The sequence below is a fragment of the Urocampus carinirostris genome, chromosome 8 (genome assembly GCF_059441175.1).
Source record: "Urocampus carinirostris isolate Australia breed hairy pipefish chromosome 8, RoL_Ucar_1.0, whole genome shotgun sequence".
Taxonomy (NCBI): domain Eukaryota; kingdom Metazoa; phylum Chordata; class Actinopteri; order Syngnathiformes; family Syngnathidae; genus Urocampus; species Urocampus carinirostris.
The window spans coordinates 10,239,524-10,252,538 of record NC_142356.1 but is presented as its reverse complement, the minus strand read 5'-3'; the positions used below and the strand labels follow the sequence as shown (position 1 = coordinate 10,252,538).

Below are 13,015 nucleotides of genomic sequence, written 5' to 3'. Positions count from 1 at the left end.
GCGTCTCTTATTACTGGTTCCCACTAGTGAAAAGAGGTTTTCTTTCTTATGAATTCATTTAAAACTAAAAAATTGAAAGACGTGATGAAACTACCCCTCAAGGATTATATATTAAAGATGTATCGATTTCAGATGAAAAATGACTTCTTGTATTGTTTATTACATTTTTGAGAGGGATGGAGGAAGAGGGGGGGGAGGATGGGGAAGAGAGACACGGGGAGGGAGAGAAAGGGTGAGAGAAATGGGAAGGGAGGGAGAGACAGATGGGGAGGGAGAGAGAGAGAGACAGATGGGGAGGGAAAATGGGAGAGAGAGAGAGACAGATGGGGAGGGAAAATGGGAGAGAGAGAGAGACAGATGGGGAGGGAAAATGGGAGAGAGAGAGAGACAGATGGGGAGGGAGAGAGGGAGAGAGAGACACGGAAGGAGACAGAGACAGACGGACAGGGAGAGAGAGAGACAGAAGGGGAGGAGAGAGGGAGAGATACAGACGGGGAGGGAGGGAAAGAGAGACAGACAGGGAGGGAGAGAAAGAGAGTGAGAGAGAGATGGGGTGGGGGAGTGAGAGAGATGGGGAGGGAGAGAGAGAGACAGATGGGGAAGGAGAGAGGGAGAGAGATAGACTGATAGGGAGAGAGAGAGAGGGAGAGAGACAAGGAAAAAGGGAGACAGGGAAGGAGAGTCACAGATGGGGAGGGAGAGACACAGACGGGGAGGGAGAGAGAGAGAGACACATAGGGAGTGAGCGAGAGAGAGACCATATATTTGAAGACAAAATGTTACCACCCAAAAAGAAATATTGATGCATTCTGTTTATTATAATTCATCATTGTTTTATATGTAACAAGCATGTTTGTACAATTATGTTAATTAACCACAAGAGGTCACTTGAATACCCCTATATGTTTCTCAAAGGCAGAGCAGCCACCTTGTGCAGTATCACATAAATGTACCTTAGCGTTTCCAATTCTGTCCGCCGTATTTTCCAGTATATATGGCGCATGGGATTATAAGTTGCACTTTCATGTTTCTGGCCACGTTGGGGTTTTACATACAGTATAAATAGACCCTGCAAAAGAATACTTGTGCTGGTTAGAAGACACAGGAAAAGAAAGCTGTTGTTGCTGCTAGTTGTCGTCATGTGTGTTTGAGGGTCAAGAATCAGAGAAAAAACGTTCGAGATCGTAAATTGAAGTTCTACAGGATCCCAGTGGACACACCTGATCAAAAACAAGGGAGTTAGGGTTGGATGCATTCAAGCTAAAAGAATGGACCAATGGACTCATCAAGACTGCTCGGGTTTGCAGTGCAGACTTCATGTCAGGTAAGAGAAATTTAACATTATGATTGTTGCTATCAAGTCCATTATACTTATTGTACTGGCAAAATATCTTGTTACTTTTCAGGCTTCAGCTAATTGTTAATAGGCAATAATTAATATGGACCCGATAGTGACAATCAAACGCCAAATGTTCCAGACAAAAGCTAATTCTTAAGGACATTTTATTTTGCTGATTTGATCAAATAAACCCTCTCTAATTCGCTCTTCATTTATTGCGGCTTTTGAATTGAATTGATTTTGTCTTTATTGTCATTGATATTGTATTGTGCAGGGCAGCACGGCAGCGCAGTGGTTAGCGCTTGTGCGGCACAGTTCATGTCATGGGAACCTGTCGTGGGTTCAAATCCAGCTCCAGACTTCCTGTGCGGAGTTTGTATGTTCTCCCCGTGCTTGCGTGGGTTTCCTCCGGGCACTCCGGTTTCCTCCCACATTCAAAAAACATGCATTTCAGGTGAATTGGCCGGTCTAAATTGTCCCTAGGTGTGAATGAGCGAGCGAGTGAGTTGTCTGTCCCCGTGTGCCCTGCGATTGGCTGGCAACCAGTTCAGGGTGTCCCCTGCCCACTGCCTGGAGATGGCTGGGATGGGCTCCAGCCCCCCGCGACCCTAATGAGGATAAGCGGTACGGCTAATGAGATGAGATTGTATTGTGCATTGTGTTCTGTTAGACACCCCGGAGACAGATTAGGGAAGGTGCTTTGTGCTGGGTGGGTGTGACACTCGGTGTGCCCGACTGTGATAGGCTGTGGTATGCTGTCAGTCAAACAGCTGGGGGTAGGCATGTGCAGTCAACGTCTCCGAATTAAAACAAGCTGTGAAGCACTGCAATCAATAGCAATTAGCGGCTAATCACATCAAAATAGATTAATTAAATCGTTTTCTGCGCAACGAAATTTTGATCACCCTCGGGTGCCTCGTGGATTATTATCAGGTTCCAGTGGTGACTCGGTAGGCATCGGGGAGAAGGAAAGAGTAGTGCTGCTGGTCCGGCCTACTACTAACAGCTAGGTTAACAACTCTTCGAAGCCACCACTGCAGACCCTGTATCTTGTCATCGCCATGTCTATTAGACATGAAACCGATAACCTGGATCAACAACTCGTGGGAAACCGCTACATTCGCGGTGGTTTTACTTTATTCATCGCGGTGCCTGTCTCCATTCGAGGACACCCGACGGTAGCGCCCAGCTAGCCGGCCGCTCTCTAAATCGCTCCGTTATACTAAAAGAAGCCCTCCAATTTTGTTTTACTTTTGTATAATGACAATAAAATCATTCTGCTGCAATTATGTGTTGTGTGTTATTATTTGTAGATCTATAGTTGCTATTTTGTTACAGTCGTATTCTTTATCTCGAGGTAAGTTTAACCCTTTGGGGGCTTTTATGTTGGTGCAACGCTACCTGGAGGATTTTCACTTTTCGCGGGTGGTTCGGGTACCGCGAAAACTAGGGGATCTCTTATCACAAACGCCGTGTATATGGGTTTATTTATTTGTCTTTCGTTCGTTTTGCTCTAAAAATTCCGATTTCTGATCCAAGTTGGTCTATTATCTGCATGTCGTCATAATCATTGCATGAGAAGAACTTTGATTTAGGAAAAAACAAAAGGCAGATAATCATTAAATTGAATTTGCACGCTTTATGTTGTAAACTATTGTCGCTCCAGTAACAAAAACTAGACCCTAAAACTGTAATAACAATAAATTGAATGTTGTTTTAAACTTGACTGTTTTAGATTGATCACATGTCCATAATCCATTTGAAAGTTATTGTTTTATGTACTAAGTGTTTGGAATTGAATTCTTCAAAAAAATGTTATACAACTTGTATTTGGATAACACCTGAAGTTAATTAACTATGACCCTATCTCTGTTGACAAAATATGTGGGTGCAGAAGCAGACCTCTTTAATTACTTCTATTAGGTTATTTTGGGGGTTGTTTTAAACAGAAGGCAATTGTTTTTAAACCCATCCATCAATTATCTGCACCACTTATCCTCAGTAGGGTCGCGGGAGTGCTGGAGTCCATCTCAGCTATCTTCGGGCAGTGGGCAGGGGACACCCTGAATTGGTTGCCAGCTAGTCGCAGGACAGACAGGAACAGAACTCACTCTCTTATTCACACCTAGGGACGATGTGGATCGGCCTATTAACCCATCATGCATGTTTTTTGGAATGTGGGATGAAACCCATGTAGGCACGGGGAGAACATGCAAACTCCACACGGGGAGGTTGCGGTAGCTGGACTTAAACCCGGAATCTCTTCGCTGAGGTGCTGCACTCTAACCACCCAGCCGCCGTGCCGCTAATTTATATTATATATATATATATATATATATATATATATATATATATATACATATACATACAGTATTAGTACTTTTGCTTCTCAAAATTATCAAATTTTCACTCTTTTACATACAATGATGTAGTATTGGGGTTTCCAATACGGAAGAGGTGTCAAAGGGTGTCAAAAACATTTTGGCTCAAGGGCCACATGGTAGAAAAACCATTTTCCTGGGGGCCAGACGAATAAATGAATAGCATAAAAAGTGCGCCTTAGCTAGAGGGCTGGGCGTCTTTTTGGAGGCTCACGAATTATGATTCAGGGATGTAAGACTTTATAATAAAACGGTTATTGAAGGGTGTTTTGCTTCTCTAACATTTAATCTTTTGTCGTGTTTATCAACTTTAATTAGTAATGAAAAAGCAAACAACGAATGAATTCATTTCCACTACAGATTATTCAACTCATGGAAACTCATGGAGACTGGAAAGTGACAAAAGTAGCATACAAATGTAATGTCTTAAAAGTATTTCTGCTTATTATATTTTTTAATGAAATTTTTACTTGAATCAGAGACATTTTATTTTCTCTTAGGTTTCATATCTGTTATATAAAGAAGGTAAAGCTTCTTTAAACTTCTACACAGGCAGGTGATATTTTTATTAACTGTGTTTCATATTGCCTTAAACAGCTTGTCTGTGACTTCATTTAAAATAAAATAACATCAGGACGGGTGTACTCAATGTTCTCTGGTTGATTAATGGTAGTCAGCAAATACAGGAAGACTGGGTACTTTGCGAGTGGCGTTCGGCTTTGGCGACATCCAGTGGTCATGTTTAAAACGGCAAGTCATTGTTTGAGGCATCTGGTTTCTCATCTTGCGCTTGACTAGGTGAATTACATGCATTGTAGTGATTTGTATTAAGACATTGTCAAACTACACGATTACAAATGATTCATTTTAGAACTAGCGTAGAAATGTTTTATATTTGTTGAATTGGTGGGTGAGTTGTTGAATACCCTTAACCACTAGGGTCGTAGGAGCTAAATTTCCTGTGGTGTGTCTTGGGCAAATACAGCCTGGTGGCACCCATCCCTCACCAGGCCAATATATGGTTCCACCCGGTCTCGAACCGGGAACCTTTCGTGTTTGTGCAGATGACATGAAAATAAAATGACACGAGTGTTAATTCATGTGTCGTGACGACGTATCTTGGCACCGTCCCTGATGTTTATTTCTTTATTTTAATTTTATCTTTAACGATTTGTATTGAAAATTGCAAATATAAAACCAATTGGCATGGAACAGTTATATAATAATACAATGTTAAGTTAACATTTCCCCCTAATGTAGTCTAAGCGCGCATCCTCCACCGCGACTTGACAGTCCACGCATGCGCACTTTCTCAAAGCGGTGACTAGACATTCGTGATCGGAATTCCGGCTCTTTTAAGAGAATTGGCTCTTTTGGCGCAGCTCATTTAAAATGACCATGTTTTCGATTCGCTTATAGGTGATAAATGCATTCAGTATGTCACAAAAATGAGGACACTCCTCACATTTCATCCAAGATTTCAATTATAGTGTTTAGTAGTACCACACTGTAGAAACATTGCTTTGACGCAATATAAGTTAGTCTGAGTAAAGCTGTTACAGCAGTGTAAATGTATTTTCCCCTAAAAAAAACTTAAAATTACCCATTGGTAATTAAACCCCTCGCAACAAAAGTGAGTACAAACTAAAGTGAAAGTTCCTGAAGTGCATGGTCTGAGTACTTCCAGGGTGACCCCCCACCTCTTCAATCTCTGCAGCATTCCTGGCAGCACTCCTGTGCCTATCTATCTTAGAAAGCATTTTGACGTTCTGCACATTTAACAAGAGCCCTGCTGTGAGTGTATTCCAATTTTTTTTTTTTTTTTTGGGGGGTATCTTGGCCAATGTACTGCTGTTCGATTTCAATGTGTTGGCAATCATCTTAAAGCCTTGGGCAGCCTCATGTAGTGTCACAATTAATTGTTTAAGGTATCCAGTGAGTTCCTTGCCATGGTGTGTCATATTGGGAGTTCCAGTGACCAGTATGACAGAGTGTACCTGAGAGCTAATAAGAGTAACAAGTTACATGGTATTTTGGAGGGAACATGACCAGCAGTGCTTTGTTTGGACATCTTGGAGTGTAGTGTCTTTGGGATATACTCACTTTCATTGCCAGGGGGTTTAATTATTGATGGTTATATTTTGAGTTCTTTTGGGGGTGGGAAATAAATGCTCTGCTATATAAGCTTTTACAAAGACCTCTTTTCGTTGAGTCAAAGCATTGTTTTTTTCAGTGTTGTTTGATTAAACATTATAATGAAATCTCTGTGGAAGTGTGAGGGGTGTACTCACTTTTGTGACATACTCATACCTGTCAAACTGTACGGTTTTGCCGTACAAAGTACGTTTAATATGCATTTTAAGACGTGTACGACGTACGAGAAAATCTGTACGGGAAAACGGAAATTTGTCAATTATGGGTACCATCCGGTATCCACCGACTATCACGAAACGGCAAATCAATTGAGTCAAACGAGTTGGCCGCGGAAGCCTCTATCTCGGTATCGTTTTTTTTCGTTGCAAACGAAGCGAGCGGTTTGATGTAGTGAAAGGAAGTCCGTCTCTTTTTAGAGAACCGGCTTTTTCGGCTCAACTCATTAAAGAGAGCCGGCTCTCAAACGGCTCACGAATTATTATGTTGTATAAAGAAGTTAAGAAAAAGGGAAGTATATAAGGAGAAAATGAAAAAAGACAGGTTTGTGGTTATCCCTTTAATCAGTATATTAGCAACAATAATTTAATGCAGAAAATGAATTCATAATTTGAATAAGAAAATGTATTATTCTACTTCATTATATTTGCATGTATTTTTCCCTTCTATAGTGAACGTCCAAACTACTTCATTTTTGAACTTTTTTATAATCAACCTCATTCATGTCGAGCAACTCAGGATCTCACAACAAAATGTTAATTAACAATATATATGATATAACGAAACACATGTACAATATAACATGTTAAACTACATCAATAAACACGTTTGGGGAAAAAAATATGGTGTAAGATTATTTTGTATTTTGTAAGGAAAAATACGACAGTTTGTAAGGGCTGGTTGTAGTGGCTCTTGCGTAGTGGGGACTCGTTTTCTTCCAAGAGTCTGGTCGTGGAGCCGTTTCGTTCACGAACGACACCCTACTACTAGACATTCGGTCACAGGGGCTTGCTGCGGCGGTACCGGAGCCGGTGAAGCGGTTCCGAGGCGGGAGGGGAGCTTGAGGGGGGGTGGCAAGCTGGAGCCTCGTCGGTGGACAATAATCATCCTTCGACGACGGTGAGTGAATTCGTTCGCTGCGTGTCACGCAAATGCTTCAAATGTCACCCAAATTTCACGCAATAAAACCCATCACGGGTTGCCAGGTACATCGGTCTGTCATCGTCCGCCATTGCCGCCCCTTCACGTCCCTCCCGCTCTTTTTGTTGCTTCGGCTTCATCCGAAATCCCTTTAAATATACCACGACTCGTGGTCTTTTCAAGACGTCTGGACAAAACGGACATTCTAAGCGTTTTTCCATTGATATTTCCAAATACAAACCGGTAAATTTGAAAAATAGCTTTAGGCATGGGTGGCCAAACTACAGCCCGCGGACCACATACAGACCGCCAGCGTTTGTAATCCGGGCTGCTGAAATAAAATGGTTAAAATATCTTGAACTACCTGACAACCTCAGCCAATTTCTTCCCTTGGGGTCGATTTTAGATTAAGAGCTTTGGGGGTACTGAGTCTTCAAAAATAAGAATTCAGTCGTTTGAAAAAGTAGAGGGTGGTACGGGTGCTTGAAATCCTTGAAAATGCTAGAAAGGGGTCCAATTGCTGCCTGTGGGATTATAGTTTACGAAGTTAATGTGTATTAGTAGGCATCTATTTAAAAAAAAAAAAAAGCAAAAATATGTAATATATATATGATGTCAGGACCAGAACGGAAACAGGACTCACTCGCGTAACGTCTCTCACAGTTTTATTGGGAAGAAGGGAAAGGATTGCACTCACGATCCGGTGGTCGCGGGGAGCAGGACGCTCTGAACGCAGAAGTGGGACTTCCGTGGCAAGCGATGGTGTTGGGAGCGGAAAAAACAAGTCAGTAGCCGGGATAGAAGAGCAAAAACGTGGTCGGGAACGGAAGCAAGTCGAAAGCCAGGAGAGGAGAGTAGACGCGGTCGAGATAAAAAACAAATCGTTATTCGGGACGGGAGAGCAGACGTGGTTGAGATGAAAACAGATCGTAGCGGGAGGCAAACAGGAGCCAAAAACGGGACAGGCGAAAAAGGGCTTGCCACGTAAAAACAGATTCGCAGACGGACCGACAAAAGGGGACTGACAGGAAAGTTTAAATACTGACAAGGAGCCAATCTGTCAACAAGCTACAGCTGGCATCACATGGGCGGGGCCAATTGGGCGCCATGGCAACCGTGACAATATATATATATATATATATATATATATATATATATATATATATATACTTGCAGCTGATGAGATTTAAATTAATTTAACATAAGATTTGGCTCACATTATTGTCGACTATCTTGCTGCTACAGGTTCTCCCAAAAAACAACCTTTTGAAAGGCTGCACAATAGGATGGGAAAGAAAAATAGTGTGATTTGGTCTTTGGTCACTGCAGTTTGATTTTTTCTTTAAGCTTTGTAGCACTCTTTTTCAGCTGCACTACACACTAAAGTGACATATGATGGTATAACATTACTTAGTGTCTATTTAAATATTTGAGCGTAACCTGAAGTGTGTTATGTATTCTTTCTAAATTGAAAAAATAGAAAAAACTAATTCAGTCTATCCATTTTTAGCTCTGGTTACCCTCACTAGCATTGCGGGGACAAATAGATTGAACATCTAAATCACAGGTGTCAATCAGGCAGCCCGCGGGCCAGATCAGGCCCGCTAAGGGATTGAATCCGGCCTGCGAGACAACATTCAGAGAAGCGCAAGAGAAAAACAAGCTGCAGGTTGAAATATGTCAACTTGATGTTGCCAAAGCCAGGTGCCTCTCACAAAGACACTGTACTTGTATTTATTCTCTCTCTCTCTCTCTCTCTCTCTCTCTCTCTCTCTCTCTCTCTCTCTCTCTCTCTCACTCTTTCTTTTCCACCCCTTTTCTCCCACTCTGTCTCTGTCTCTCTCACTCTCTGTGTCTCTCTTTTTCTCTTCCTTTGTTGCTCTTTGTCTCTTTCTCTCTCTGTGTCTTTTAACCTCTTTTGCTCTAACTACCTTTTTTCCTTTTTCCTTTTCTTCATACCCTTTGCGCTTTCTTTTCTCTTCTCTCCTTCTGTCTTTCTATTTCTCTTTGGATTTCTTTCTTCCCCTCCCTTTCTTTTCCCCCTCTCTCGTGACTTTTTATCTTTTGTTTCTCATGCTCTCTCTTTTTCTTTCTTTGTGTTGCCCTCTCATTTTCCCTCCCTCTTTCTCTTATTTCTTTATCTCTCTTTTTCTTTCTCTTTTATCTACTAGTCCGGCCCCCGACAGAATGTTTGTTCTATCGAGTGGCCCCCGAGTTAAAATGAGTTTGACACCCCTGATCTAAATTGAATCCATTAAAATTGATATTTACTAGGGGTTGGACGAATTGCTTTGGTCACTGTTCAATTGTATCACGATACTAAGGTGGCGATTCGATTCATATCTCGATTCTCGATAGTTGTGATTCTACATATATAGCGATTCGACATAATTGACGATTGCAGTTTAATTTTCTTCATCAGTCTGTGTCAGTCAGTTCGCAAACTGACATTTATTTCAACTGAGACATTAAGAACATAAAATGTACATCGTGCAGGTATACAGCCACAAAATGTCAACGGAACACAAATGTGGTCCTTTAATTTACAGTTACCTAGTGTCATCCTGAAAGGGGGATCGCCACTTGTGAGGTCCCTTCTCAAGGTTTCTCTTTTTCCTCACGCTGAGGTTTTGAGGTTTTCCTTGCCCGCATGTTGGTTTGAGATCAGGTAATTGTGTCTTTGTAATCCTGTGCAGTCCTTTGAGATATTTTTGGGATTAAGGGCTATATAAATAAATGTGACTTGACTTGACTTGACAGTTAACACTGTAAGATGAGAAAGAAAAATATTTCTACATTATTGCAATTTAATTGTGAGCCTCCAAAAGATCCCCAACCCACCTGCTAAGACCTTTTATGCCTTTATTTTACTAGTTTGACTCTGTGAGAGTGTTTTTTTCCACCATTTGGCCACAGAGCTAAAGTGAGTTTAACACCAATGAGGTAAATAATATAAATCTCACAAAAATGGAAAATTATTTGTATTTTTTGTTTTTTATTTTATTTTTTGTATTATTATTATTATTTTTTAATATTTCTGAATACTTGATTATACTGTTGATATTCTTCGCTGTTAGTCATTATTCTTTGTCTTACTGCTGTAACAAATTTCCCCATTGTGGGACAAATAAATCTTATCTGATATGACGTCACAAAAATTGTTTCCAGGGAGAAACGTTGATTTCAAAAATCGGCCCCCCAAAAAAATCACCATATAGACATAAATTGATATTTTGTCCTACACTTAATATTTGCTATGAGCGATATCAGACAATATTGGTAATTTTCTTTTATTCTACTTTTAAAAAAGAGCTAGTATGCGGTAAAGTTTTCTTTCTGTATATTTCGCCTCGGTAATGTTTAAACTTGTCCTTTGGATGGAAAACGATACAGTTTATGTACAGCAGGGGTCTCCAACATGGTGCCCCCTTAAGAATTCCCAAGTAATCCACAGACAGGTTCTGAAAAATAGCCCATCAGTGATGGGGCAGAGCTATTTTCTAGTCAGTTAGATTTTACATGGATTTTTAGTGATTGACTTAACTTGGAATAATTACAATCAGGTAATAACATTGTAATAACATACCAAAAACATAAGTTGTTATTTTATATAGCAAAATGGTAGCTCTTTGCGCCACTCATTAACTACAAGTAGCTCTAAGCTTCAAAACGGTTGGGGACCTATGATGTACACCAACTTGGAAGCATGACAGGAAGAAAACACAAAAACATAAGAATCTGTCAAGGGAAATCCTCGCTTTCAAACATTGACCGTCTGGCTTTCCTCTCAGATCCCTTGCTGCAGGAGACCACAGCCATGTCCACCCCAGACCCCCCTATGGGAGGAGGCAACCCCCGTCCGGGCCCGTCTCCCGGTCCAGGTCCCTCCCCCGGTGCCATGCTGGGCCCTAGCCCAGGTCCTTCCCCGGGATCTGCTCACAGCATGATGGGACCCAGTCCAGGTCCTCCTTCCTCCGGTCTCTCCCAGCCGGGCCCGTCCGTATACAGCCAGGACGGGATGCACCCCATGCACAAAGTAAGTTCAGATACTTCATCATGAATCCAAAAAAGAATAAATACTGAGGATGAAAAATGTGATTTCATTTTCAGCCTTTGGAAGGCATGCATGACAAAAGCATGAGCGAGGAAAGTCGTTTTGGTCAGATGAAAGGACTGAATGTGAGGCCAGGGGGGCACACTGGGATGGGTCCCCCTCCCAGTCCATTGGATCAACACTCTCAAGGTTGGCAAGAAAAAAAAAATGCGGCCCACGACTGAAAAAGGTTGCCCACCCTTCATCTAGAATCTGTTTGTATGACCTGACTTGATTGTCGTCCAGGTTATCACTCTCCATTAGGTGGTTCCGACCATTCCAGTCCAATCCCTTCCAACGGTCCTCCCTCCGGACCTCTACTTCCATCCTCCTCCTCATCTTCCTCGTCAATCGGGCCCGGCTCCGCCTCGGGACTGGAAGGACCCGGCGGCGACCAGCACTCTATGGGCCCCGGCAACCGTTCGGGGCCAGGACCCAGCCCCGGACCTAGCCTGAGCTCCACTGTGCCCACCTTGGTGTCGGGCCTGGAATCCGGGGGCCTTTCTGGACCTGGGGGCCCTACTCCTTTCAACCAGAGCCAGCTGCACCAGCTCAGAGCTCAGATCATGGCCTATAAGATGCTGGCACGGGGTCAGCCCCTGCCGGACCACCTCCAGATGGCCGTCCAAGGTAAAAGGCCCATGCCCGGCATGCAGCAGCCCATGAGCAGCTTGACCCCAGGGGCCGGGCCCCCGGGACCCATGAGTTCGGGCTACGGTCGTGCTCACGGTGAGGACTTTGCCAACTACTGTACAAGTTTTGGATTTTCATCATTATACATTGAAGTAGGATAGGTGTTTAAATCAGTGTTTCCTTCCCAGGAATGATGGGCCCCAATATGCCTCCACCTGGTCCATCAGGTACAGGAGTAGGAATGCAAGGACAAAACCACAATGGACCTCCAAAGTCCTGGTCTGAAGGTTTGTATCTTACTTTTGGCTAACGCCACCTTAGTGTACCTGCACCAGTACCTTAATTTTGCAACTACAAGCTTCTACATTTAAAACACTGTGGCTTAATATGTGATGCGCTCCGGGCCCTTCCTGCAGATCTCGACGCTGCTCATCCCCCGCGGGCAGGGTTCGGTAGGGTTACTTTAACTGGATTACTTTCAATTACTTTTGGATTACTCCAATACCAAATATGCTAATAAAAGACAAAAGAAACTAAAAATGAATAAAATGATGACTCACAACACGTGGTAAGCTTTCTCTCCTGGCTGTGATCTCTTTGATCTCCGGCAAAACTAACATAAAATGCGACAAAAACAAAATGCAAATAAATTCAAACAGCTTGCCAACATCATTTTTGCCGTTCCATGTATTTCGTTACTCCCCAAGCCTGCACAAAATTTAATAATTTAATTCATACTTAGTTTCTTTTGTCTTTTATTAGCATATTTGGTATTGGAGTAATCCAAAAGTAATTGAAAGTAATCAATTAAAGTAATCCAAATGATTACACACTACTTAATTTAGTTTGATTTAGCAATCGTTAAATTCAGATGATAGTACATGTATCGACCGGGAATCGAACCCAGGCCTCCCACATGGAAAGCGAGAATTCTGCCACTGAACAACCAATGCTTGAAAATACAAATTACGGTCCAAATCCAGAAATTACTCCAAGGCAAAAACCAAACAGACACAATTTTTATCAAGCATTTTGATCCAATCCAAATGATTACAAACTACTAAAATTAGTTTGATGTAGCAATCGTTTAACTCAGATGATAGTACATGCATTGACCGGGAATCGAACCTCCCACATGGCAAGCGAGAATTCTGCCACTGAACAACCAATGCTTGAAAATGCAAATTACGGTCCAAATCCAGAAATTACACCAAGGCAAAAACCAACCAAACAAAATTTTCATTAAGTATTTTGATCCAATCCAAATTATTACAAACT

The 13,015-nt window shown here is 42.0% G+C and overlaps 1 protein-coding gene across 3 annotated transcripts in view; it reads left to right on the top strand.

The window, feature by feature from the left end:
- Window positions 1-6,859: 6,859 nt before the first annotated feature.
- smarca4b (SWI/SNF related BAF chromatin remodeling complex subunit ATPase 4b) overlaps window positions 6,860-13,015 on the top strand; it is a 44,019-nt gene continuing 37,863 nt past the window's right edge. For all 3 annotated transcript variants that reach the window (XM_088341577.1, XM_088341576.1, XM_088341575.1), the window contains exons 1-5: window positions 6,860-6,990; window positions 10,803-11,047; window positions 11,122-11,254; window positions 11,351-11,833; window positions 11,926-12,024. In XM_088341577.1, coding sequence (XP_088197703.1) covers window positions 10,829-11,047; window positions 11,122-11,254; window positions 11,351-11,833; window positions 11,926-12,024 — 934 coding nt within the window. In that variant the 5' untranslated portion in view covers window positions 6,860-6,990; window positions 10,803-10,828. The remainder of the gene's footprint in view (window positions 6,991-10,802; window positions 11,048-11,121; window positions 11,255-11,350; window positions 11,834-11,925; window positions 12,025-13,015) is intronic.